This window comes from Aspergillus uvarum, assembly GCF_003184745.1.
Source record: "Aspergillus uvarum CBS 121591 unplaced genomic scaffold BO82scaffold_36, whole genome shotgun sequence".
Taxonomy (NCBI): Eukaryota; Fungi; Ascomycota; class Eurotiomycetes; order Eurotiales; family Aspergillaceae; genus Aspergillus; species Aspergillus uvarum.
In genome coordinates this window covers 200,690-226,079 of record NW_020291333.1, presented here as the reverse complement: position 1 = coordinate 226,079, position 25,390 = coordinate 200,690, and the positions used below count along the sequence as shown (strand labels likewise).

General features: G+C 56.1%; 9 protein-coding genes across 9 annotated transcripts; 2 read left to right on the top strand and 7 right to left on the bottom strand.

Annotated features, from left to right (window-relative positions):
- Positions 1-1,029: 1,029 nt before the first annotated feature.
- BO82DRAFT_384376 (acetyl-CoA synthetase-like protein) lies at positions 1,030-2,334 on the top strand (the record flags this gene model as incomplete). Its single annotated transcript, XM_025638097.1, has 1 exon — positions 1,030-2,334. The coding sequence occupies one exon, from the start codon at positions 1,030-1,032 to the stop codon at positions 2,332-2,334; it is 1,305 nt and encodes a 434-aa protein (XP_025490719.1).
- Positions 2,335-2,595: 261 nt separating this feature from the next.
- Positions 2,596-3,646, bottom strand: BO82DRAFT_403303 (RTA1 domain-containing protein; the record flags this gene model as incomplete). The annotated part of the gene is made up of 3 exons (XM_025639374.1): positions 2,596-3,086; positions 3,124-3,435; positions 3,496-3,646. The coding sequence occupies 3 exons, from the start codon at positions 3,644-3,646 to the stop codon at positions 2,596-2,598; spliced, it is 954 nt and encodes a 317-aa protein (XP_025490718.1).
- Positions 3,647-3,908: 262 nt separating this feature from the next.
- BO82DRAFT_259388 (cytochrome P450) lies at positions 3,909-5,483 on the bottom strand (the record flags this gene model as incomplete). The annotated part of the gene is made up of 4 exons (XM_025630924.1): positions 3,909-4,400; positions 4,467-5,162; positions 5,242-5,276; positions 5,333-5,483. Coding segments are annotated over 4 exons (1,374 nt in total), but the record flags the coding sequence as incomplete, so codon positions are not given.
- A 676-nt stretch (positions 5,484-6,159) lies between these two features.
- On the bottom strand, positions 6,160-7,108 carry BO82DRAFT_417545 (RTA1 domain-containing protein; the record flags this gene model as incomplete). The annotated part of the gene is made up of 3 exons (XM_025640029.1): positions 6,160-6,605; positions 6,653-6,901; positions 6,958-7,108. The coding sequence occupies 3 exons, from the start codon at positions 7,106-7,108 to the stop codon at positions 6,160-6,162; spliced, it is 846 nt and encodes a 281-aa protein (XP_025490716.1).
- Positions 7,109-8,105: 997 nt separating this feature from the next.
- On the bottom strand, positions 8,106-10,334 carry BO82DRAFT_417544 (alpha-xylosidase; the record flags this gene model as incomplete). The annotated part of the gene is made up of 1 exon (XM_025640028.1): positions 8,106-10,334. The coding sequence occupies one exon, from the start codon at positions 10,332-10,334 to the stop codon at positions 8,106-8,108; it is 2,229 nt and encodes a 742-aa protein (XP_025490715.1).
- Positions 10,335-11,337: 1,003 nt separating this feature from the next.
- Positions 11,338-12,628, top strand: BO82DRAFT_338063 (sugar phosphate isomerase/epimerase family protein). The gene has a single exon (XM_025633417.1). The coding sequence runs from the start codon at positions 11,482-11,484 to the stop codon at positions 12,583-12,585; it is 1,104 nt and encodes a 367-aa protein (XP_025490714.1). The 5' UTR covers positions 11,338-11,481; the 3' UTR covers positions 12,586-12,628.
- Positions 12,629-12,761: 133 nt separating this feature from the next.
- On the bottom strand, positions 12,762-14,240 carry BO82DRAFT_108052 (SUR7/PalI family protein). The gene is made up of 3 exons (XM_025629783.1): positions 13,819-14,240; positions 13,293-13,760; positions 12,762-13,237 (listed from the first exon to the last, which is right to left on the bottom strand). The coding sequence occupies exons 1-3, from the start codon at positions 13,936-13,938 to the stop codon at positions 12,938-12,940; spliced, it is 888 nt and encodes a 295-aa protein (XP_025490713.1). The 5' UTR covers positions 13,939-14,240; the 3' UTR covers positions 12,762-12,937.
- Positions 14,241-16,030: 1,790 nt separating this feature from the next.
- Positions 16,031-18,398, bottom strand: BO82DRAFT_108049 (MFS transporter). Its single transcript, XM_025629782.1, has 4 exons — positions 17,832-18,398; positions 16,795-17,781; positions 16,612-16,743; positions 16,031-16,557 (listed from the first exon to the last, which is right to left on the bottom strand). The coding sequence occupies exons 1-4, from the start codon at positions 18,158-18,160 to the stop codon at positions 16,317-16,319; spliced, it is 1,689 nt and encodes a 562-aa protein (XP_025490712.1). The 5' UTR covers positions 18,161-18,398; the 3' UTR covers positions 16,031-16,316.
- Positions 18,399-19,586: 1,188 nt separating this feature from the next.
- On the bottom strand, positions 19,587-25,202 carry BO82DRAFT_108008 (putative Rho guanyl nucleotide exchange factor). The gene is made up of 3 exons (XM_025629781.1): positions 20,876-25,202; positions 20,554-20,823; positions 19,587-20,501 (listed from the first exon to the last, which is right to left on the bottom strand). The coding sequence occupies exons 1-3, from the start codon at positions 25,058-25,060 to the stop codon at positions 19,770-19,772; spliced, it is 5,187 nt and encodes a 1,728-aa protein (XP_025490711.1). The 5' UTR covers positions 25,061-25,202; the 3' UTR covers positions 19,587-19,769.
- Positions 25,203-25,390: the final 188 nt, after the last annotated feature.

Sequence of the window (25,390 nt, the reverse complement as noted above, 5' to 3'; positions counted from 1 at the left end):
CACTTGGCAGGGCTGCCAAGCAATGTCAAGCTTACGGGGGATTAGCTTGTCTCGGTGGGCCTATGAGGTGTCCTAATCTTGGCACAGAGTGATATAGCTATAGCCCCTGCATGCACGCCCCCTCGCCATTGCCTATACGAGCTCCGACTTTCGCGTCATGGATGACGATTCTTATCAATCTGTGCAACCGTCGTAGAAGACCTAAGGATCTGAGATAATTCTGCAGGAATGTTGTGTAATTGACGCTCGGACGTGATCTACAGCGGTTTTTCCGCGGCGCTCTTTCAGCCTCCAGGCATCTGGTATGGTGTCCGTGCTGCCATCTCAGGGTCTCAGTAGCTTACCGGTAACAGTACAGTACATACATACGCTAAGCTAAGACCCTGACGCGGTCCAGGCACGGGTTGTGCGTCGGGAATGCTGTGAGGGGGCCAAAGAGTGGAGATTCCACAGCCAACAACCTGATTCTTCACGCTATACTGTTTCTGAATGTCTTCACAGTGGGTATATTGATGCTTAGAGTAAATTATAGTCGACATAAGCACTAAGACCCACTAATTATGATGATCGTACACGGAGTTGGGTGGTCAGGGCGCAGAATCGGAGTCCGCTCGGACAACCGTACAAAGTACGGGATCTGTCGCCATGTGGGGGGGCGTTGCAGGTATTGTCATCATGCAGGGTCTAGAGAATCCTTTCTTCATGTCACCATATGTTACCATTTGTCTCAGAATGGAAACAACGTGATTGTCGCAACGGGGAAGGCTTCCTCCAATGAGGGTGTTGTATTGCGCCATGCTAGCGGCAATGGAGACGTGTTATACTGTGCCTTTGCCCTACTTTCATATCAGTTGTACAGTGCGCGCACATACAGTCCAGCATGTGCATCTCGATCCTCTCATTGTGGCCTATATAACATCCACTGAACTGCACAGTTTTAACACCATAAACCACACACCACCTTTCTTTGATCAAGCAAAATCCCCAACTCCATCCTCAACCCCATTTATTCCCTCACCATCAATAAAAATGACCAAAACAACCCCCACCCTCCCCCCTCACCTTCAGGACCTCCTCAGCCACGTCCGCACCCACTCCCCCTACTACCGCGCCCTCTACGCCTCCCTGCCCCCCACCCCGGAGATCCTCACCCTCGCCTCCCTCCCCCTAACCGACTCAACAAGCTACTGGACCACCGCCAGCACGGATGCCACCGCAGTCCTCACCGCCCCGCTGACCGACGCCCTAGTAATGCGCAGCGGCGGCTCGACCTCGACCCCGAAAACAGTATACATGACACGCGCCGAGTTCCACGAGACGTCACGCATCAACGGGGCGCTGTTCCCGGGCAGCTGTTCCATCCAGCCCGGGGACCGGATCGCCAACCTCTCGTCGCAAGGGGGCCTGTACTCCGGGTTCATGACGTACGGGTACACGGTGATGAACAGCGCGGTGCCGGTGGTGAATCTGCCGATCAGCGGGAAGGAACCTCCCCCAAGCATCGAGAAGGATGTGAATGCGTTCGCGGCGACTGTCGTCATCAGCAACGTGTTTATCGCGACGAAGCTGGCGACGTTTCTGAGGGCGGCGGGCCGGCGGTTGGAGAGTGTGAGGCTGGTGCTGTACACCGGGGAGCCGTTTTATGCCGATCTGCGGGGCTTGTATGCGGCGGCTTTCCCGAATGCCGTGGTGCGGCCGATGGCGTATGCGAGTGTTGAGTGTAAGGTTGTCGGGTTCCCTGTTCCGGGACTCAATAAGGGCGGGGACGGGGATGTGGATCCGGTGTATCGCGTGGTCGAGGAGGCGGTGGTGCTGGAGATTGTGGGCGATGATGGGCATCCGGTGCGGGAGAACGGGGTGCGCGGGACGCTGGTGGTCACGAATTTGCTGAAGCGCTTGCAGCCTACGATCCGGTATCCGATTGGGGATGTGGGCGAGTGGGTGGATTTCGAGAGGGGGCTATTCCGGCTGCGCGGGCGGAGTGATGTTGGGGTCAAGGTGGGCACGGCGCTGTTGGATCGCGCGGTGCTACGACGGGTGGTCAGTGAGGTTCTTGGGGAGGGCGTGGCGGACAGTTTTCAGACGGTGCTGCGGCGGGAGAAGGGGAGGAATGTGGTAGTGTTTAGGGTTGCGGCGGAGAGGCCGGAGGACGGGGTTGGGGAGAGTATCGCGGAGAGGTTGGAGGAGGCAGTGGCACAGGTGAGTTCGAGCTGGTTGAAGAATCGCGAGGCCGGCCATGTGGCGCCTGTGCAGGTGGAGTGGGTGCGGTTTGGGGAGTTGGTGTTCTTGGAGGCGAGTGGGAAGTTGAGGGAGGTGGTCGATGAGCGGTATTAGCATGTTAGGGCTGAGTTCTTCTGGGAAGCCGAAAAGAAAGGGGGGTCCGGGGGTTCTCCCCCGGAAACGTTTATAATGTAGAGCTTCAGGTTGAGTTCTGCCAGGAAGCTGAAAAAGAAGGGGGGTCGGGGGGTTCTCCCCCGGAAGCTTTGGTACTTTAGACTTAGGGTTGAGTTCTATAAGCAAGCATATAGATATGGTGTACCATGTACAGTCCCTACTGTACACTTTAAAGGACAAAAAGGAACAGCATCTAGACACTTACACCCACACTACCCTCGAATCTCCCTCCTCCATTCCCCTCCTCGTCTTCCTCTTCTTTCTTCTCTTCTTCTCTCGCCCCTTCCCCTGCACATCTCCCCTCCCACCCCCTCGCACGCGCAACCGACTCGGGTGCCACACCAGCAAAAGCAGCATCATCAACGCCATAACCCCCCCATCAAATACATACAACCACACCTCGCGCCGCTGGAGGACCCCATTCCGCCCCATCGCGAACTCGACCACCCGAAACACCGACCTCCCCATGATGAGCGCGTTGGTCAGGTACAGCACCCATAGGAACCCGCTCCAGGGCACCCGGGTCTTCCGCGCGTGCCGCGTGGGGTTGCTCCTCATGCGCCGGTGAAATATTGCGGAGACGAGGATGAAGGCAGCGAAGAAGACGATCTGGATGGCCAGGCCGGCGATGACGATCCAGTTGGCGGTTTTGGTGGTGCTGGATGAATTGGATTTGGCGAGGAGGCCTCCGCCTATAATATGCAGTAATCAGCATTGGAGTGAGACCACTGTGATTCAGAGACTTGTCTGCGAGGAATAACCGGATCGTGGATAGGAAAGGGGAGAACTCGCCTCCCGCCTGCGCCAGGAAGGCAAGCACATCGCCGACGACAAACACGCGGGTGATCCAGTGGGCGGGGAGCACGGAGCGGGTGTCCCCGTCGGTGAGGCGGATGATACGGGCCAGGATCATGTAGATAGAGGCGGCGAAGAGGGAGGGAGCGACTAGTAGCAGCAGCGATTGCATTATATACGGGGCTATGGTCCAGTTTGGGGTCTGGGTGCTGTTGATAATGCGGCCGGTGTAGCCGGTTGTTTCGACTAGGGTTGGTATCAGTGCGCTAACTGAGGAGGAACCGAGGGGAGTCTGAGGCTACGTACAGATCCCCCCGATGATGAACGGGGTGAAGAACCAGGTGCGCTGGGCGCAGTAGTGGATGGCATGGCTGATGGTAAGGAGGCCGAAGCAGACGGTCGCTGCGATCGCAGCGGGGAGAGAGGGGGCGTACTGGTAGAGGAGGTAGGTGAGCATGCTTGCGAGAGAAGGTGTGGGGTGGTGGTGGTGGTGATATGCTTATGTATGCTTATATAGGGTATGTATGTATACATACGTTCTGGAATGGCTAGGATGATGTCGTATTCGGGTCTCGTACTCGTTTAGATACCTGTTTTTGGGTGCCGATTGGCTTCCCAGTTCATCGCTAGTTCACAGGCTTAGTCTGAGGGTGTATACAAATTGATCAATCAAGCACGCTGGTTTACTTATTCTATAGTAAGCAAGATCACTATCTCTCCCGCCGCTCCCACCGTAAGCACAGCTTCTCTGGCTGGGGAATATGCAGAGTCAAACTCATTGTGCTCTGCTGCACCCGCGCATACGCCCGTTGCCGTGCCTCCTCGACTGTCTCCCCGGGGTCAGGTACAATCTCAAGTCTATGCCGTCGGAACAGCTGCAGCAGCACCGCCAGGATCTCGATCTGCGAGAATCGCTTGCCAGGACAGACTCTCGGCCCTTTCGACCAAGCGATGAGCCTCCGCTCCATCTCCGCGTTGTAAACATCCTCCCCGGGGTGTCCGGTTGACGACGCAAGCACCCACCGCGACGGCCTCCACTCCGCCGCATCACGTCCCCACGTCCCAGGGTTCATGTGCAGCGCTACACTATTGACCCGGATCGAGGTGTGCTTTGGAATGAGAAACGGCGTCTCCATCTTGACCATCTCGTCCTGCTCGCGCGTCTCGCGCAGCACATTCACAACGGGGCCATACAGCCGGAGCGTCTCCATCTGCCACAATTAGTTAGCCATCATCACCACCACCACGGCCACCAGGTGACAAAAGGGGAAACCCACCATAACAGCCCTCAGCCTCTTCAACCCCTCCAACACCTCACACCCAGGCTCCTCATTCTCTGCCCAACCCTGAAGCAAGGAATCCATCTCCTGCCCCACCCACGCCTGCCACGCCGGAAAGATAGCCAGAAGATACACCGCATACAGCAACGTATTGGCGGTGGTCTCATGCCCCGCAAACAGAAACAGAAACACGTTGCCCCGGATCTCGTCCCCGGACATATAATCCCGGTTGCCGTGGCCAGGACGGCCTTCGCACCGCAGCAATGTCGAGAGTAGATCCCCCCGTTTTAGGGTTCCATCCGGATCCCGTCGCCGGTTTTCCACCAACTGCGCGATACTGGCCCCTAGCTCGCGCGCCGTTGCCCACAGACTCCGTAGGCCGTCCCTCCGCCGCCAGGGGAGAAGGCTCCCCCTCGGGGCGGTGATGATGTCCAGGAAGCGGAGGAGGGCGGGTTTGCACGCCTCCGGACAGAAGGTTGGGTCTGATGAGGTGGTGGTGGGTAAACAGGCCTTGAGGAGTATGTCGAGGCTTGCATCGGCCAGGTCGGGGAATGTGCTGGTGGTTGTACGGGGCCGGGAGGCGACCAGCTGCGCCGCGCGGGCAAGGGAGGCGGTCCAGACGATCTGGTCGGTGGCCGCGGTGAATGCGCTGGCCGTGATGCGGCGGTGGCGCTGCCAGGTTGTGTCTTCGACCTACACACATACGTCAAGCATCGGGTCAGCACGCAACTACCGGACAAGGTAAAGTGGTGTGAAGTGGAGCAGGGGATACCGAAGCAAGATGCGGTCCGAACAGCTCTAACTTGTCTACATTCTCCTTATCAGTCGCGTTCGTCTATCCGCCGGAGAGGTAGGGGCAGCACCAAGCAGCCCGACAGGCTTGGGGAACGTCCTCCGACGCAGGAGGATCTGCTCCGCAACGCTCCGATCTGCGGTGATGAATTCCCGGCCTCCCGGCGTCACCAGGAAGAAGGACTGGCCGTAGCGCGCGTGTAATGCGAACTTGTCGCGGAAGTTCCAGGAGTGATGTCTGAAGCGGTCCCGTTGGAAGAAGAGCGCTAGGCGGGAGTTGTGGTCGATGAGGCTAAATAGACCATGTAGTGGGTGGGGGAGGGAGATCGCGACGATGAGGACGGGCAGCGGGCTGTCGCGGAGGGGTCGGTAGTGACGGTAGACTTGAGCGAGGGTGTAGCTGGCTGGCAGTGCGAGCGCAATGCACAGGATGGTGAGGACGTGCATGGTCGGGACGGGTGTCCTGAGGATATAGAGAGGTCTTCACATGAGGAGGGTGGTGGGAGAAGTAAGTAGTAGTAGTAGTCGTGGTAGTAGATCCGTGGGGGCGAAGTAGGACGTTAAAGCCGAGGTATGGATTGTTGTGTGGTGAAGGCGTTCACAGAGAATGGCATCCATGATTACCAGTAAGCTCTGAACTGTGCGCTAGGTAATTATACCGCATGGGCTGCATGGTACAGTACAGTCCAGAAGGCAAGAAAAAGGGAGAAAGTAGGGCTCCACTTCGTATCCGTACTCATACCCGCTTGAAGCTTAGTCCTGCCCCATCTCCACCTCCCCCCCACCTCGCATGCGTATTCTTTGCCTGTTCGGGGTCTGGTTCAGTCGATTCCATCTGAATTCAATTCAATGTGTAACAGTGCTGTCGTCTAGTTAAATCCCTCACCCAAAGAAAAATCTACAGAGCCGGAGTCACATCCTTGAAGCGCAACCCATTCCCCACCGCCGCCACCCGCGACTTGCCCAGCAGCCCATTGATCTCACTCGGGTGGACCACAATGAGGATGCACAGCACCAAAAACATCGGCACCGCGTCGAAGACATAAATAAACGCCTCGTGCGTGATCACGTACCCCTGCTGTCCCTGCACGTACTCGATAAACCGCACAATCGACCGGATCAGGATCAGGAAGCTCATCGCGTACAGCGAGAAGAAGTGCTTGCGCCACGGGATCTGCGGCGACTCCGACCGCACCGTGGGGTGGCGGTAGATGCGCCGCTGGAAGAGGACCGCCACGATGATGAAGAAGCAGAAGAAGAGGATCTGCACGACCAGGCCCCCGATGATCACATTCTCGCCGGTGTGGTCCGTCGCGGAGGAGGCTTTGACCATCAGACCCGCGCCTGTTGTCCGTTAGGGTTGTGTTCAGGCCGGGGGAAGGGGATCGTACCGGAGGCTTGCATCAGGAAGGAGAGAATGTCGCCCACCACGAAGATCTTGGTCAGGAACTTCAGGCGGATGATGGAGTGGTGCTCGCCGCGGACCAGGAGGATAATGCGCCCGAGGATCATGTAGATGGTGGCGGCGAAGAGGGCGGGGGCGACCAGCAGCAGGGTGCTTTGGATGATGTAGGGGCCGAGGGTCCAGTCCGGGGACTGATGGGCGGACAGGGCGCGGCCGCAGTATCCAACGACTTCGACTGGGAGCAGAAGCAGCGTTAGTATTGTCCATTCACAGTACACGGCGGCGACGTACACAGTGCCCCAATCAAGGCAGCGAGCGTCAACCACGCCCTCGTGCGAATGAGCTGGTAGATGAAGATCAAAGTGGCTATCAGGAACAGCAAGATCATGATTGCCGCCCCCGCCATGGAGGGATCATATGCGTATGCCGTCCAGCCTTGCATGGTGATGGATGGGGTGGTGATGTGGAATGAAATTCGGGTTAGACATGACTAGAAGAGACCGGACGGTCTTGCAGGCCTTTTGTACTGAAGCTAGGGGAGTTTCTGGTGTCGAAATTCGAGACTGAAGCTGTTGATCGATCATCTCCCGTATTTCGTAATTCCTGCTCTGTTGGGGCTGGTGGGTCGAAGGCTGGAACATTGGCATCGGAGGGGCATCGCAGCTGGGCAACGCAATTGGCAGTGTGTATTTTTAGTTTAAGGTAGCTTCTCCATCAGGGCCCTAAGCCAAGCTCAAATTCATCCTTTGCATGCATGCACCAGGCCGGTTGCTCAAGCTGTGTTTCATCGTGGATGGTGGCCTCAGGCAGTCCAGCCTACAATACATAACATCAATGTAATCGGGGCCCCACAGACGTTCATGCTGTGGATAAGAATCTTTGGATTGCAGCGGGTTGTAACAGTGACTATGTTTAGAACCTGATTCGATGTCAACTGTCTGTGTAGTCGAGGGATCAGCACAGGGCTGTGTTGGAATTTTGGCAGAGATAAACCTTCGTAGCACAGCACATATCCACCCTGAGAGAGAATTGAAAAATGCTACACAGCATCAAAACTTAGGTAGACTGTTTGACATTTGACTTGGGTCCAGTGTGAGTGTCCATGCCGCCTTAATCCCAAACTGCACATACCCTAATCGCGTAGGCCGAAGCTGTATAAATGAAGGCGGGAGCGGCGCAGTGGGAGATATTGTCAGACCAGGTTCCAACCTGATTCTGCGCAGAAGGCAGTGACTATGACACTCAAATCTAATGTAACACGAGGTAGTCAAGCCTGGTATTGAATCTTGATGGGCCTGCGGTTGAATGGATCGCCAGGCTCGTTCTTCTGACATTGTATGTCTATAGTTCTCTATACTAGATCCAGCAAGATGCTTCGAAGGTCAAAACCAGGTCACCTCCTCAGAAACCATCTACACTCCCTCTACCATCCGAGCCCTTCAAAAAACATCCCCACTCAGAATCTCCTCCCTGCTCCCCAAAAAGAACAAGGGAATATGCTCCCGCGGCGCCTTCACGGTGACCACCTCCCCTCCCCCAAACGTCTCATTCGACCACCAATACGTCCACTTCCCCCTCTCCCCCGTGCTAGGCAAATACACCTCCCACTCCGAGACATTCGGCCTCGTGACCGGACTCACCAACAGCCGTGGCCCGAACATATACGCCTGGGTCGTGAAATTCGTGTTGGCCGCCACCAAGCCACTCACATTCTTATCCGTCGTCTCAAAATCCATATACAGCGGACGCATGATACTCCTCCCCTCGGTACTAAACCGCGCAAAGACGTTCGTCAAGTAGCGCGCCAGCTGATACCGCAGCCGGATGTACCCCGAGATGATCGGGGTATTCTCGTCGCCATACGACCACGGCTCATTCGCGCAGGTGTACGCGCTCTGCACGCTGCACGCGCGACTGCCATGCGTGCGCATGAACGGCAGAAACGCCGCCCACGCGAACCACCGCACGTACAACTCCCGAAACTCGGGGGTATCGATGTCCCCGCTCCAGGCCACCGTCGGGTCCGCTTGGAACCCGCCGGCGTCCACGGTCCACCAGCCCCAGCCGGTGGCGGCGGCCGACAGCCCAGACGCGATCTGCGCGGCCAACGTGTCCCAGACGGAGGTCGTGTCGCCGGACCAGATGATGCTGCAGAACCGCTGCGAGCCGATGTACCCGCTCCGGCTGAGGGAGATCTGCGGGCAGGGGTCGCCGGGCGCCGTGGCGCTCACGTTGCGGTAGCCCTCGTCGATGGCCTGCTGGTGCGCCCACGGGTAAAGTTTCCCCACGCTGCGCTGGGTCCCCGCGGCGTAGAGCACGTCCGGCAGCGCGTAGGGGATCGATTGGATGTACGTGCTTTGGCCGTTGTTCTCGTAGGCTTCGCCGAGGGCGCCGCCGTCGGCTTGATCGATCCAGAAGTTCTTGATGCCCTGGGTGTAGTAGTTGCGGTGCAGCGTCGACCACAAGAAGTGGCGCGCGAGCGGGTTCGTGGCATCGTAGTTGCGGATATAGCTGCCGTTCCAGCTGTCCGTCGTGCCGGGCCCGGAGCGCGTCGCCGACAGGAACCCCTGCGCTTGAAGGCTGGCGTAGTTGAGCGAGTTGTCCGCCACGCTGGGCCACAGGCTGGCCATCAGCTCGGCCCCCGTGGTGTTCCGCACCACCGCCGCCATGTGACTGACGTTCGGCCACAGCCGCGGGTCCAGCGCCCAGTCGCCCTGGTGCGCCCACGACTGGTAGTCGATCACCACCAGTGAGACGGGGATGTCATGCGCCGCGAAGTCCCGCGCCAGCTGCTCGACTTCGCTCTGGTTTTCGTAACGCAGCTTCGATTGGATGTACCCCAGGCTGAAAGCGGGAGGGGTCGGGGCGCGCCCGGTCAGCGCGGACAGGCGGCGCTGCAGGGTGTCGTATTTCGATACGGAGGCGTTGTTGGATGAGGAGGGCGAATCGTCAGCAGCGACGATCACGTAGTCGACGAGGGTGGTCGATTCGGCCACGAACTTGGTGCGCAGCGCCCCGAACTCCATGCGGCCCTCGGCGGGCATGTTCCACACGAACGCGTAGCCCTTGTTGCTCATGAACACCGGGGTGGGGATGTAGGTGTTGAAGTTGACCAGGTCAATGACCGAGCCCTTCTTGTTGATGCGGTGGTCTTGCTGCGTGCCCGTGCCGTAGATCTGCTCGTCCGGCGTGGCACTGAAGCTGAATTCTGCGCGGAACTCGGCCCCCGGACCGGGCCACGTGTAGGTCCGCGGATTGAGGGATTTGAGCGGGGCGTACTCGTTGGTGAGGAGGGTTTCGCTGCCATCGGCGCTGAGACGCAAGAAGGACAGGCGGTAGCCCCCCTCGTTGCCGCCCCAGCCGGTCGTGCGGAGGAGGAGGTTGCCGTTGCGGAGGGTTCGGGGCGTTTCGCCGGTAGAGGTCTGGTCGTAGCTCATGCCGTGCGCGGTGCCGTTCTCGAAGCCCTCCAGGGGTGGGTCGTAGATGAAGCTGATCTCTTGGCCGCTAGGGGGGCGGAAAGGCCATGCGCGCACGCGGAAGCCATCGTAGCCGTAGGGCTGGATGAGCAGGGTCTCGAAGCCGTGTTGCAGGCGCAGGCCGGTGGAGTTAGGGTGGAAGTAGTCGGCCAAGCAGTGGCCGACCACGAGGAGAGCGATGAGGAAGTACATGCTGTTGGCTGTACTGTTCGTTGTGTACATGGGGAGATGTACCTGGCTGCAGCGTATTTAAGCACGTTGGGTTCATTTAGCCGATTAGCCTAAGGCAGGAGGAATTCATCGTACGACGAGCAGAATCAAGGAGCAGATGCGGGCTCTGGTGCTAGCGGGAGGGGTAGTGTCGATCAGTGTCGATCAGTGTCGATCCAGCAAGGGTCCTGAGGAGGTCGGAGTTTGAGCGAGACCGAGGCGATTGCAGACAGCCGAGCATACTGGCAAGATGAGGTTGTTGCGTATAGGGCTTGCCTGTCAGGTGACTTACGGAGCATTGCTGGATCGCAGCGCATCAACTTTCAGAATGTGTTTCCTGTCTCTCTGTAAAATGCTCTGATATAGCAGCTGATGGCTTTTGGACATGACCTCCGCCGGGATTTCACTCTTTCTTCTCGGTGGGCCTGTCGGGATGGTCCGTCCGTATGCAGCCTGACGTGGCCGTGCAGCTTCAAGCCGACAATTCCGGATGTGCAGCAGGCCGACCTGCCAAGCCCGAACAAGATATGGCTGATTCCGTCTGGAGGAAGAAGATTCGCATCTTACTAAGATTTATCTGAGAAGCGATATGCCTGACACAAGATGCACTAACGTTAGACGCGAGAGGCCCTGACCAGCCATACCTCATTCCTACAGATTTCCTACAGATTTCCTACAGATCTCCACTCCTCTGATTGACTCGCATCAATAGACCTTTTCCCTACACACAAGAGAGTAAGTATGTCAGTGCTCAAGGCAAAGCCATGTCTTGTTGATGTCTTGTTGCTGTGACACCACAAATTGGCCGGACCGGAGCCAAAACAAATGGCCGGGTGCGGAGACCCCTCTATGTACACAATCTGATTGGCTCCCTCGCCGGTTCTACGTCACAACCTCGGCAACTGGCAGAAACCAACCTTCACGGAAGACACTGGCACAATATCAAAAAGAACATCCCAACCAGAAGTTCCCAATTGACTCACCATCCCAAACCATTCACCCGCCCTCTACCCCGGGAAACTGTTCTCCCGGGACCTGTCTTATAAACCTTCCCTCACTCATCCCCTCAGTCACCCTCTCCCCCTCAACCGCACCCAATACCCCTCCCACACACATAAACACAACCACCATGACCCAGACCACCCCCTCAAACCCCCTAGGCATCGCCACGCTCAGCCTAGGCAACGCAGCCCACCACACCCTTGAAACCCGGCTGCATGCCGCCGCCGCCGCAGGGTACACCCACATCGACCTCTTCGACGACGACTGGGCCGCCTACCTGACCGCGCACCACTCCCCCGCCCTTGCCCCGCCACCCACCCCCTGGACCTCCACCCCAGAAACCCTGCGCATCGCGACGCAACTCGGCGCCCTCGCAGCATCCCTCTCCCTCAAGGTCGCCTGCACGCAGCCCTGCCGCCAGATCGAGGGGATCCTCGACCCCGCCGCCCGACGCGCAGCACTCGACTCCGTCGCCGCGCGGTTCCCATTCATGCGGGCCTTCGGGACGGATCTCGTGTTCATGTGCGCCAACATCCGGACGGACTCGGGCGTCACCGCCGACCTCGCCACGGTGGCGCAGGACCTCGCCGAACTGGGCGATATGGCGCGCGCCTTCTCCGAGGCCGACGGGGGACCGATGCTCCGGATCGGGTACGAGGGGCTCAGCTGGGCGCGCCGGAATACCTGGGCCAGTTCGTGGGAGGCAGTGCAGGCTGCCAACCGCGCGAATGTGGGGTTGATCGTGGACGCGTTCAATGTGTTAGCGGTCGAGTGGGCGGATCCCTATGCGCAGGATGGGTCGGGGAGAGTCTATGGTGATTTGAAGGTGGCGCGGGAGGTTTTACGGGAATCGATGCGGGACTTGGTAAGGTGCGTGCCGGCGGAGAAGATCTTTTTCTTTCAGGTGGGCGATGCGGTGAGGGTTGGGGTGGAGGAGGTGAGGGCTTGGGATGTCAAGGGCGATACGCCGCGGCTGTTGCCGTGGTCCAGGGGGTATCGCTTGTTCCCTGGGGAGAAGGATAGGGGCGCTTATCTGCCGGTGGAGGTGGTCGCTGCTGCTGTGTTGGAGACGGGGTATGCGGGGCCGGTGTCGTTGGAGGTATTTAATCACTCGTTGAGCGAGAAGGATGCCTCGGTGCCCACGGTGCATGCAGAGCGGGGGATAAAGGGCTTGCGGTGGTTGTTGGAGGAGGTGGCCAGTGTGCCGGCATTTGGCGATGCGACTCGATAGTGGGGGGCGGATGTTAGGGCAGGGTAGTTTTGCTGTATTTTATACTCACTAGACTGCGAGATATGAAGTAAAGAATCAAGTCACACGTTGGTCTCCTCTGTTCCCTGTGCTTGACATCATACCCGCTAGGGAAGAAATACTCGGCTGGAGAAGACTGGGCTTCCTGCGTAGATTAGAGTATCATAAAGATCAAAGTAGCGAGGATGCTCAACAACAGCAGCATTGAGTATCATGAGTACAACATCAAAGCAACAACCAATCACAAAAGCTATCTCTGCCGCGTTATACCATTGTCATCATCCTCCCACCCAACGCCAGAAATGCAACGCCAATAACGAAAGCAACCACCCACTCAGCAATCATCCTCCTCCACCACCACCAGCCGCTTCTGCTCCGAGCACTGCTCTCCCTGCGGCGACGACGGCGATCCATACTCCTCGCTGATAGCCCTCCGATAGGTCACAATCGCAATATAGTCATGCAACGTCCCCAACAACTGCAACACCACCGCCGTCCAGATCATCCCCTGGAACGTGTTGCCCCCGACCGCCGAGATCCCCTTCTCGCTGCCGGTTTCACTGATCAGGTCCACAAACTCTTGGGCGATGACACTCGCAATAGTCGCGGCGATGCCGAAGCTGAAGACGCTGATCTACTCGTCATGAGACTTCGTCCGACATAAACCTCGATCGAAGACAGGGACTTACCAGGAAAGCATAGAACTCCACACTTGTCGGGGGTATCTCCAGTTCCGTCCCCGTGCCGGGGTAGCGTGGAGGCTGGGAGGCGTAATCCGGTCGCGAGGCGCGGGCGGACGCAATCATCCAGATACGGAGGGCGATGGCCACAATTGCCGCAACAGTGCCGAAGATCAGGAACAGCACCATGGTAGTATTAGTGGGCTTCAAGGCGTGGAAGTCATCGGTGATACAGGAAGGCCAGCTGCCGGGCTGGAGGCCGGTCGGCGGGTTGCCCAGCGCTTGCTGGATGGCGTCGCCCGGGTTGAACTCGAACAGGACACTGCGGTCCGAGCACTCGGTGATGCGGTCCTGGATGGTCGTGGTGTTGGTCTTCTCGTCGATCACGCAGGTCTCCTGGTAGCCGACGCAGTAGGACATGGGATAGATGGTGAAGAAGTCTGGAGCGCCATCGCCGCCGGCGCCGCTAGTGTACAGCTACAAGATACCATGTTAGTGGATTTGTTCCTCGTTGCTAGGACTGTCAATCACATACCGTCAAGAGATTGCCCTGCGGGAGAAACTGGCGTTGACTACCGGCGAATAGACACAGAATTCCCAAAAGAAACGCGGTGAAAGAGCCGATGACCGGCAGGAGGGAGCGAAGGGAGCTCATGTTCGATGTAGTTGACGTTGAGAGTTGTTGGTGTCGAGATGTGTTGCCCGCTGGAACATCGGGGTTTGGTCGCCAAGCTTCCTCACATGCACCGTCCCGGAAGATGAAAGTGAATCGCTGATAGAGTTCAGAACCACCGGAACCCTAAGGACTGGCGCAATATATGGCACTGTAAGTCCGACAGCCCTCCCTCCAGCCTGCGCCGTCTGCGGTTCCCAGCCGCCTCGATATCAGGAATGCTGGGCACGGCCCCAAACGGACGATCGCCGGCTCCCGAGAGGGATAGAGCTTGGTATGGGACTAGTTGACCAGGTCCGCTGCCTCGGGTTGCTCTTGGTGATTAGTGATCTTAGCGATCACGGCTAGAGGAGGATGCCTGGGTAATGGCTATGATTGCCCATGGGCAGGCGGCCGTTGCGGTACCCAACATTGCTTGCAGCCACCGTTCGACAGGCAGATTGACACATGACCCGGAGATCGGAGGTGGAAACTCTGCATCGATGCAATCTTCTGTCTGTCATTGCCAGAACCTCGAGACACAAGCGCCACAGCAACACCTCTTCGATGCAACCGTCTCCGTTGTGGCCGAATTGCCACCAATCTGGTTAGGTGAAGGTTGATCCCGTAAGACCGCAGCGGATCTGGGATCTGGTTTCCGCCCCGGTCCCATCATCCCATCCTCCCCCTGGAATGTCCCCGGAACGCAGGGGCTCACCACCGCAACAAATGTATCTCACGTTGCACAGGAAATGCTGGTGCCGATGGTACCTGAGTGCAATCATTCCTCTTTTCTGATTGGTGGACTAAATGTCCGGTACGTACAGTACTCGCAAGGGGCTCATTCGGACCGGCTCCGCAGTGAATCAGAGGTTCCTGGGAAGCTGATTTCTTAAATGGCGTTGCTGTGTGAATCTAGTTACTATGAGATCTTGTCTTTGGGGTGGGCGACAAGCAATAATTTCTCTTACACAGCTAAAGCTGGCTTCCCGCACGCTGAAAAGCGGACACAGAATGTTTATGATCATGCCGTCAATCACAAAGGTTCTGAGAATCATCGAGGTCTCGAAATCTGGTCAGTGGGCCCATCACCGTCCATCAGAACCTAACTGGAGTTCGTACGAAGCTTTCGAGTTCATAAAATATCATCAAGTCCGCTCGTGCAGTTCGTAAACGTGAGATCACTCTGATTCAACCAAGCGATTCATCCAAGCAATGCCCCAATGCAACCAGCGAGGTCGACTGGCGAAGTGGCTGGAAAACTCTCGACAGGGACTCCGGCCCATATAAGTAAATCCCGTGGCCGCTCTCAACCCAGTGGAATGGTGGTGTAGCCAACCTGTGTAACATGCTTCTTGTAGCAGTGCTTGTTGTCCGTAGCAAGCCGGCCACCACTGAACGCAATTGATCTGGCGTTCTCTCTAGAACTAGCTTTTGGGGCTGACTCAGGAGTGTCTCGTGGAGGCAGGAATGTTTCCGTTTGTGAACAAACCCATTGTTTTGGAAACATTGCAAGCGCATGCTGCCGAAACGAACTCGATCGGATGTTGACCGTACTAGCTCACCACTAATTAAAGCTCTTACAGAATGTGCGAAGCTCCCATTTGTCGATAGGAGGACTCCGTGTTTTGTTGATGTGCCGTGTTGCCTGCTCTGCGCTGGGGTCGCTGTGGGACGGGAAGAAGAATGAGAGCGAGTTTCCGTTCCCTTCGAGGATGCGAGGTTGGGAAGGATCTGTAGAAGCCACTCAAACGGGGTCCTTTCTGCTTTCCATTTGATTTGGTGACTTGGAGGATGGAGCCTGGGCATAGAGTGTTGGTACGAGGATATTGTTTACGGCGGTCGTAGAGAGTAAAGCATTGCCCAACGACTACTGTCTCGACTTGGTCTCTCATACCCCGCATCCCAGCATGGCTCCTTTGCTGAGCCTTGGATGTTGATTCTTTCGTTGAAGGCAGAGTATTCTCTGGCCCAAGCCTGAATCTCGCAGTCTCGAGTAATCGTATCCACGCCATGTCGTGAAGGATGAAATCTGTGCAGCCATTGTGGATCAAAGTTTCAATCATTTCTTCATCTCCTGCAAAAGGAAAGACAGACCTGATGTCTTTGACCCCGGTGATGGCCGACGGTTAAGGTTTGAGAAATAGCCCCTACATAGCAACGACAAATTTTGTCTGATGGAAGTGGCAAAAATAATAGTTGGATTTCCGAATAGTGTGGAGTTCCATCATTCTTTCTTCAATGTGATGCACGGTCCAGTCGTTGTTGAGTTGATACGCATCGTTCGCTGGTGAGTATCTGGTGTGGCTGGGTTGGCAGTCCACTGCTGCACAAGAGGTCTATTAATCTAATTGAGTTTGCACATTCACATTCCATCTACTCTATGCCTCTTTCAATTGTTCCGCTGGCTCGACAAGCGGCGCCAGCTTACTCTTCCTTCGTAGACGTGGGCCGTACACGTAGAAGAGTATAGGAATCGGAATCATCACCACAGCAATGCACCCAAGCAAGGTACCAGCCCATTGAATTCCTAGATTATGGAACATTTGCTCCGTGAAGAGGGGAAAGACTGCCCCGACCATGGACCGCATCATGGTATTGGCTGCGAAAGCCGACGCAGCACTGCAATGGTTTAGTGAATATGTTCAACGGAAGCGAGCTCGGAGGTTGACTTACAACTGCAAATACGAGTCCAGCAAGTAGTTGAATCCCTGCATGAAGATTGAGGTGATTCCAAAGCCGACCATGACGCCGGCGGCGGTAGGTGCCATCCAGTGAATCGTACTTCTCCAGCCTGTCCAGCCGAACCTGCGGGACCTGTCAGCACGCGATCAACCACGATGAGACGACGATGCTTACCAGAACAAGCCCCCTGCAAACGCCACACCACCAACAATACATGGCAGCAACCGCCATTCGGGAACGGGTACATTGTTGTTGGCCCTCAGCTTGCGAGTATACGAGCCTTGCATGGATAAGACAAAAGCACTGCCGGATATCTCTCCGATAATCAGGCCAATGAAGGGTAAACCGGCCACACCTCCAGTCATACCGTAAGTGCCGGAAAACACAATCGGGTATGCTTCGAGCAAGGCATATGCTAATCCATAAATAAAAGACATATACAAAGTGAGCAAGAAGGCAATCGGTTCGGTGAAGAGAATCAAGAACGGGCGGGCCAGATTCTTCGTCACTAACTCCTTCAGGTCGATTTCCAATTCAGCCTGGCGTGCGTGGATGCCCCAGTTCCGAGTTTGGCGCCTGAGAATAGCTGCCTTCTGTACGAGAATAACAGGGGCGTATGTCTCTTCGCAGAAAATTATCATCAATAGCAGACTGAAGAACCCGACGATGGCCGGCAGATAGAGGGTCCAGCGCCAGCCGAGATAGCTCTCGGTAATGAAACCGCCGATAAACGGGGCCGTGAATGGTCCCGTGAAGACGGACATTGTATACATGGCAATCGCGATTCCTCGTTGTTCATTGTTGAAGAGATCGGAAAGACTGGCAGGGACCAGGGCGATGACGCTGGCCGCAAAGAATCCCGAGAAAAAGCGGGTCAGCATGACGGTTTGCGTATCTTTGGCAGTCGCGCAAGCGATGGTGAAGATGTCGAATCCAAACATGCCAATCATCAATGGCCATCGCCGACCGAGTAATTCGGAGCTGGGCGCCCATACAGTCGGGCCAGCCGAGAACCCCAGTACGTAGAGAGTCGTGCCTAGAGCGGCAACCTCGGAACCAAAACCGAAGGCTCTCTCAACCTTTGAGGCCGCCGTTGCGAAAACAGCGCTGGCGAAAGCGGTGACCAAAGCACAAAAGGTCAATAGAGAAGCGATCATGACTCTAGAGAAGCATTAGCCGTGCGACCACAAGACATGCATTAAATGCCGTACCTCCGCTTGAGGGGCCAATTCTGGGGGTGCATGGGATCATCTGCCCCGTCAAACTCCACCACATACGCCTCCGAGTCCGGAAGGCCGGGCGGGTAGGGCTTTCCGGCTCCCATAGGAAGCCATTGTTCACGCGGGGTACGACTACGATTAGATCCGACCGTGAGTTGTTGTTGCAGACGGTATGTGTTGATTCGTTCCAGCTCAATGGTATCATGGTGGTCCGAGTACTCCGCCCGGGAATCGCGCCGAGGAGTCCTGGCGAAATGGTCCGAGATCGAGGAAGCGTCCTCGGCCTCGAGGTCATACTTCTCGGCAGGGCCTTGGCTCATGTTCACAGTTCAATTCTGTGCCCGTGAGGGATTTCCTTATGACGGAGAAGACGAGAGTTGGGGGATTGAGCAGGACACCACGGCCCAATGGGGGCCGATGAATCATTTAAAGGAGCTAGGTCCTCGCGAGCTGACCGGTTTTTTCGTCTCTTCCCTCCTCCAAAAAATTTCCGCCCGGATGCCGATGCCGGTTGAAGTGGGTCGGAAACGGGGGCCATTATCTCAAGATCCATAGCGTATATCTTGCGAGTTCCGAGAGTGGCGATCCACCGCTTATCATCAGGGTATCCGCTGCGCTGAGCGTGGGTAAAGCACGGCAGCGGGAAGAAACGGTGTCATAGACATTTCGTGGATCATCTGCTAGGATTTCACCATCGTCGAGTCGAGTGAGGCAAGTCATGGGGCAGGCAGGCAACAGGTGTTAATTCCGCAGGTGTAAGCGACCACGGCTGCGAGTGGATCCAGACGGGAAGCACATCATCGGGTACAATCAGGCTGAGTCTGGGGGGGGGGGGGGGGTAGAGCAGCCAGGAACCAGTCAGTATAGTACTAGATCAGAAGATAAGCAAATACATTCGAGTCGAAACATACATACATCCGTCGATAGCCAATGCATGAGAGCCCACTCATTGGGACAATGCATCACTGTGAAGCAGCTAGAAGACCAGTAGTGCCGAGCCAGCCCACATCCACAGCAACTGCATGTGGTTGAGCAGCCCGGAACATTGCTGCCATGACCTTCCTTTTTCCTAGATAGATTGGTTGTTGATTGAGTCGTATGATCCGGAAATGAGTCAGAGAAGAAGATAGGAAGGATGTTGGGGTTGATCTCAGGGCTGGAGCGCAGTTGAACATAATGGAGGAACTGGGAAGCTGGGGACAGAGGAGCAATCGGGTATTGTAGCCGGAGTTGATCCGCTCCGGTCAGCGGAATTGATTCCGTGGCGGCGGCCTTTCCCCATTCGGTTCTTGATGAGGTATGCTCCAATCCATACCTATCAGCATTGCGTCATGTTCCCCGTCTGTAGTTGAGCAGTCGTGTCTCCAATCTCAGCAAACCTCAGCAATACCTACCGTCCCAGCATCAATATTTACCAAAACAAGTCATTCCATCACATGCAATATGTATGTATCTCCATTATCTATATGTATGTACATCTCCACATCATTCAACCACTGGATTGGAAGGATTATTTGGCCTCGCTGTGCGTACGACGGACAAACAGACGGATCTCGGATGTGAGCCGGGCATAATCAACAAAGGTAAGTGATTTTCCAAAAATCTCGGACATCCAATCGGGAAGTTCGAAAAGAAAATTAGGAAAGTTGGGCAAGATGTAGAAGAAAAAGTCTGGGGTATAAGATAAGAAGTGCGTAAGGAAGAGTTTCGAGTGAAGACAAGAGAAGAAAAAGAAGCGGTCTATGTAAGGAAGTAGTTTTGGGGGGTGATGATCCATGCCGACCAAGGGCATCGGCAGAGAACATGCAAATGGGCTGGAACAGCCCGAGAAAGAAGATACTGCACTGCGGAATTAATAGCAGAGTGCAGCTGAACAACCCAGACTTAGCCATGTCGATGAAGGCTTGAAAGCCAGATTCCTGCATCAGACTAGTCCTTTTGTCCCTCGTTCTCGATCAACTCCAGAATCAACTGGCTGCGCTCGTATTCCGGATGTTGCATGCAGATCTTGACCGTACGACCACTGCTTGCAAGCGAACTACCGTTCGACAGTCCACTGGAAAGGTTCACGGAACCTCCGGAGTTCGTCGGGATGCTGTTGGCACCTGACCCGGGCATGCTACTGCCATCATCAAGACAGACAACACCATGACCCGGGATCACCTGGCGCAGGCGACCATTCATCGCATTCCGCACTTCGACGAAGTCATCATTAAAGAGAATAAGGAAACGGCCATACAGACACGCCGAATGAGCATGGCCCACAAACTCCATGACCACGCTGCGGGAGACGTCGCCGTGCTTGTTGACATACACGGCACATTCCGTATACACCACCAAGAACTCGCTATCGCTGAGTCGGAACATCCCCAGCGGGCGCAGAGTGCCAATGCGATGGGCAATGCTGGTCAACTGGGCCTGCGCTTCCGGGGGAGCCTCGGAGCGAAAGTCAGGCACGGACCACGTGTATTTCTTGTCAATGGTGAGAATCTCGATACCTCTCTGGGTTGAGATAGCCAGAGAGGAATGAAACAAGTTGATACCGTAGCATTCCGAGGGAATGTAGAATTCATCGTACTCGCGGAAGAACTCGGTCTGCGAACGGCGCGAAAACAGACGAGTTCGACTGCTGGATGACTTCTGCACCACTGGCTCGAGGATCTAAAATCAAATAAGTGGAATGCACTAAGACCTGGGCGAGGAAGAGACGAACCTTGAATGTGGACGAGAGCCCATCTCGCTTCTTGTACATGATCAACGTACGATCCTTCATGTGACCTGCTGCGAAGAACCCTACTTCGCGGCTGCCTGACAGCTTCTGCGGCGCGCGACGGGCCGAATCAGTCGTTGTCTGGGTGGTTACGCCGCCCGGAGGGCAGACAACATCCAAGTGATACGCTATCAAGGATTTATCGGCTATGAGCACGAAGACGTTGAACTCTTCGAAGACTGCGATTTGAGTGACTCGGATGATTGGTATGGCCTAAAGCGGGACATTAGTGTCCGGCTGAGTGACTGAGAATATCATTACTTACCCGAACCCAGCCACGAGGGTCATTGTAGTCTGAGATATAGACTCCGTAGTCGGTACCTATAGCACACATCATTCGGCCCGGGGGTTGTTGGAAAACCGTAGCACAGTGAACCGCAGTCCGGCAAACAGGAGGCGGGCGTGGTGAGCCTGCGTACCGCTCTTCCACATCCCTGATGGCTCTGTCAAGAGGTGTGGCATCAATGATCACGCTCGTTGGGGGCAGAGCAGCCTCAGACGTGGCAAAAGCAGTGTCAGCCAGCACTCGGAGTCTGAAAGGCTCGGCATTCTGTGCAAACAATGCAGCGGCATGTTTCGTCTTCGCCACGGTAATTTTGTCACACCATTCCTGTCGGCTCTGGGAAGAGAAGGCATACAGTGTGTACGTTCCATTCTTTCCCAGGTGCTTGATTTTGAATGGGTACAAGATCTTGTCATCCTTGGAGCTTTCCAGCACAGTTGCAGGCACCATCGTTTTGCTCGAACCTGAGTTTCCAGAACTGGCCGAGTTACCACTAGCAGTATGAGCCAAAGCGTTTCCGCCTACACCGCGATTGACGGCCTGCGGTTGGGTCATGGTAGCCACGCCACGAACTGCTGATTTCACCACGGGATCATCGTTGGTGCTCTCCAAGACCAGAAGGTCCATAGGAATGGGCAGCTTCGAAATATCATATCCCTCATACTTGATCGTCCTCGACGGGTCCCGAGTCGTAAATGTTTTGGCCAGCACCAAATAATGGTCAAAGAGAATGGCATGTGTGTCCACCAAGAAACGGGTTCGCGTGCCTGGTCGCTGCAGGTCTCCTCGGAAAACGATCTGACGACCCAGATGTTCCAGGTTCAGCTCCACTTCTTTCTTCATCTCCGGACGAAGCTGCAGCTTAGAGCTGAGCTCGATCAGCTCGACCTTCTTGGTCATCTCGCCCACTTTGGCATCACACTCCAGGGCCACCTGCTTGATCTCCTCGATAGCCTGAGCAAGGTTTGCTTTCTCTTCGGAGTCTTTGACCATGTTCTTGTACACGGTGGTCAAAAGCAGAGTGTAGCGCTGGATACGTGTGATCGGAGCTTTGAGATAGGTATCCCAACTCAAACGATTGGACATTTTATGGTCACGGGCTTGGTTGAGGAACTGCCGGAAAGGTACATTCACCTCCGCTTCTTTGCGAACAAGATAATTGGCGTGAGGGAACGTGGCGGCATAATCAATATAAACGGCCCTGGCTTTTCGAATCCATTCGCGGAAAATATCGCTAAACCCGGCAATGAATGGCCCCTGTTCCTTCTGACGGTACTTGAGTTGCGCAAGAAGATAGTCCTCATTGACTTTCTTGACTGGGTCCACCTTTCCAAAAACATCATTCAAGAATTTGCTCAGGCGCTTGGGCTTGATCACCGTGGGCTGCATTTGAGTGAGTTGATCACGGTAGAGCTCTCGCAGAACGTCGAGTTGAGCAATGAACGAGTCCTCGGTGGTTACAATCTCATGAAGGTTGTTTTGGCGATCAATCTCCTTCTTTGGGTATGTCTCCCAAATCTCCTTAGGGACTTTGTAAAAAGTGACCCAGTCTTCGGCCTTCTTCTCTGCTTCCATCATTTGCGCCTTCAAGTTCACCTTCTTCAGCGTTCGCATGCAGTGATGGGAGTAGCACCGGCCGAACACCTCTGATTCCTGTTCGTGTAACCGGGGTGAGTAGCATCCCGTGCCGGTGATCTGGAATAGGACTCCGGATATCGTGCCCGAACTGAATTTGACCCACTCTTCGTCTTTCACAAGAGCCTCTTCGGCGAGCATGTTCTTCACCACGCGGGCCGCCAAGGTTTCAGCATCCGCCATGTTCATTGTAGGGACTTTGTGGGTGAACAAGGCCACAATGGCATCCACAATGGCCTGCTCCTTCAGGTCTGTCTCCTCCTCGCTGAGCTCGCGAATCCAGGACAAGACAGAGCTCAACGCCCACGGCTCCGAGCAGCGGCGGAAGTGCTCCGATGAGAGCTTAGCGGGGTTGAACTTTTTGCGGCGTCCAGCGGGGATGGCAGGCAGATCGAGCGCCATCGCTGCCGCAGCAGCATCGGGAGAATCGTCAAACCTGAGCGCACCATACTGCTGCTGCCGGAGCAACTCCTGTTGCTGCTTGTACTTGGCCCGATCTGCATCCGTTTTCGATCTGATAGGGGGGTCAGTACGAGGTCCAATTGGATGACTCGATAGAGATGTGGACCGTGGCACTTGAGCAGAATTGGACACGGCCGGGCTGTAGGAATCAGGAGCAACAGGGAAATAAGAGGGAGAATACTGGGTAGCATCCCGCACATCCGCTTGGTCTTGGTGACGATAGGTTCCGGCCGGCATCAAGTGAGACCGAAGGTTCGGGTTGCTGGCCGGTTCGACAGGAGCTGGAGGCAGGGGCCGCATCCCGGGATGAAAGAAGAGGTCCCCTGGTTCGCCCCCCTGGCCGGAGCTATCGCTTTCCGAGTGCTGGAGGTCCTGATGTTCCCCCAGCGGGCCGTTGGTCTCATCGCCATAATCGAAGCTCATTCGACGCTGATAAGCCCCGGGCTCGGACAACCCTCCCGTGCCGCCAGCATCCACTCGGGCATGATGAGGCATCTGCGCATAAGGATATCCCGACGAATCAAGCGTGGGCGGATAATCGTAGTCGTCCGCATAGTCGTCGCGATCATCTGCCGACAGATGGGAGCCCCTCAATGAGCCTGAAGTGGCTGGCAATCGATCATCACCATAGCCATCAGTAGCGTAGCCATTCTCGTCATACCCTCCCGTGCCGCGATAGCTACCATCCGCGTAGGAGAATTGATCATCCTGAGGCCAGTCAGTGAGGGGAGATGTTGCCTGTGTGTCTGATCGCGCTCCGTAAGCACTGATGATGGATGCATTGGTTTCTCGTCGTGCACGATCCTGTAACCGCTCGGCTTGCGCGCGGTCCTCCTCATCGGCCATTTGCAACATTGCCAGACCTGCCGCTGCCTCCGCATCGCTATCGTCACTATAGGCGTCGTAATTCACATACTGGCCCGTTCCAGTGGCCATGCTCCCATTGGTATGAGTGTGACTCTCATCTGGAGAGAGCTGATAAGATGGATCTTCTGCATCAACATACAGGCCGGTGTCCGCATCCACCGGTGGACCCGGTAGGGGCCGAGCTTGAGGATGTCGAGTCAGCGTATCTGTGCGGCGCGGTGACACCGGGGACTGGACTTGGTGCACGGGTGGAGTGGGCAAGGATCTTCCGCTGCTGGAGAGTGTCAAGCTTGCGCGTTTTCCATAGATGTCGTCTCCCACTGACGAATGCGCTGGGGGCACTGGAGGTTGATCGTCTACAGCGGAAGGCATCACGGCATCGGATCGACGGGGGGATTGAGGGACATAATTTGACCGCTGGGCACTTGTTATGTACGGAGGAGAAGCAGGAGGATTAGGATCGGAAGGAGCAAAAGTCGCGGGCGAGGATACATTGTAGGAGGACTGTTGGGCGAACCCATACTGCGCAGCTGGTCTGCTTCCATAGGGATGGTCCGGGCCGCGGGGAGGGGGCGGTGGTGGGGGGAGTTGTGGATGAGGAGGTCCGTAGGTCTGCGGGGTGGGAGGAGCCTGGTTATATGTCAAGGATGGCTGTCGTTGGATCGCCGCTGAGTGTAGACTGGCAGTCTGGTAGGCAGCAGGATTGTATGGTTGATGGCCCGAAGCGATCGGGTTGCTCTGCGGGGAGGCTGGACCTGAGTATGCGATCGGGCTGAACCCGACTTGCTGCTGGGAGGGAGTAGGCGGCAAAGCGTACTGTTGAGGGTTATACGCGAGCTGGGTTGGGGATGCCGCGGCGGAGACCGACGAGGTGTATTGATATTGGTAGCTGGACTGCGAGGATGCGCGAGTGCGAGACATCTGAGGAGAGGAGGGAGTAGGAAGATGCGCGTATCGAGGGTCTGCATGGTCTTCGCGGTCCTGAGCTCCATAACGAGCATTCACCTCGGTCGCTCTGGCGTTCTGTGGCTGAGCAGAAGCCAGCAATGCTGCATCGTCCCCCACGTTGTAGCTAGGCATGCGTCGGAGTTGTGGGCTGGTGGGCTGAGTGGCATACAGGTCATATCGGGCGGGCTGCGCTGAGGCCGGAGGGGAATTCGTTGATTGGCCGTAGATCGGATAGCCATTCTTGTAGTGTGCCATGATGGTTGAAGCGAGCGACAGATAAAGTAGACGCAGATGGTGGAGGGAGAGGGGGGGAGAAATTGAGCGCACGCGACCGGAGGAAAGGAAAGGAGGAAGCTTGCAGTGGATCGGCGCTGAAAGAAATCCCACGTTGTGGCTGTCAAGTGGGGAGGGGGGAGCAAGCAGGAAACGCTGATTAACAATCGGCCACTCAGGGGAGAGAATACAACACCCCAGATCACAGCAGCAACTGTGTGAGCAGAGGAGAGAAAGACTCAGGGACCGAGAGAGAGGCGCAACCGCCTACTGGAGCTTGCTGGTAAAGATAGGCAAATCGAGCCTCATGCG

Coding starts and splice junctions, on each gene's coding strand:
- BO82DRAFT_338063 (XM_025633417.1), top strand. CDS start 11,482: ATGACCCAGACCACCCCCTCAAACCCCCTAGGCATCGCCACGCTCAGC.
- BO82DRAFT_108052 (XM_025629783.1), bottom strand. CDS start 13,938: ATGAGCTCCCTTCGCTCCCTCCTGCCGGTCATCGGCTCTTTCACCGCG. Junction 13,761..13,818: donor CGCAGGGCAATCTCTTGACG/GTATGTGATTGA, acceptor GGTATCTTGTAG/CTGTACACTAGCGGCGCCGG. Junction 13,238..13,292: donor TGGAGTTCTATGCTTTCCTG/GTAAGTCCCTGT, acceptor CATGACGAGTAG/ATCAGCGTCTTCAGCTTCGG.
- BO82DRAFT_108049 (XM_025629782.1), bottom strand. CDS start 18,160: ATGAGCCAAGGCCCTGCCGAGAAGTATGACCTCGAGGCCGAGGACGCT. Junction 17,782..17,831: donor AATTGGCCCCTCAAGCGGAG/GTACGGCATTTA, acceptor ATGCTTCTCTAG/AGTCATGATCGCTTCTCTAT. Junction 16,744..16,794: donor TTTGCAGGGGGCTTGTTCTG/GTAAGCATCGTC, acceptor CAGGTCCCGCAG/GTTCGGCTGGACAGGCTGGA.
- BO82DRAFT_108008 (XM_025629781.1), bottom strand. CDS start 25,060: ATGGCACACTACAAGAATGGCTATCCGATCTACGGCCAATCAACGAAT. Junction 20,824..20,875: donor ACCCTCGTGGCTGGGTTCGG/GTAAGTAATGAT, acceptor GTCCCGCTTTAG/GCCATACCAATCATCCGAGT. Junction 20,502..20,553: donor GGCTCTCGTCCACATTCAAG/GTTCGTCTCTTC, acceptor ATTTGATTTTAG/ATCCTCGAGCCAGTGGTGCA.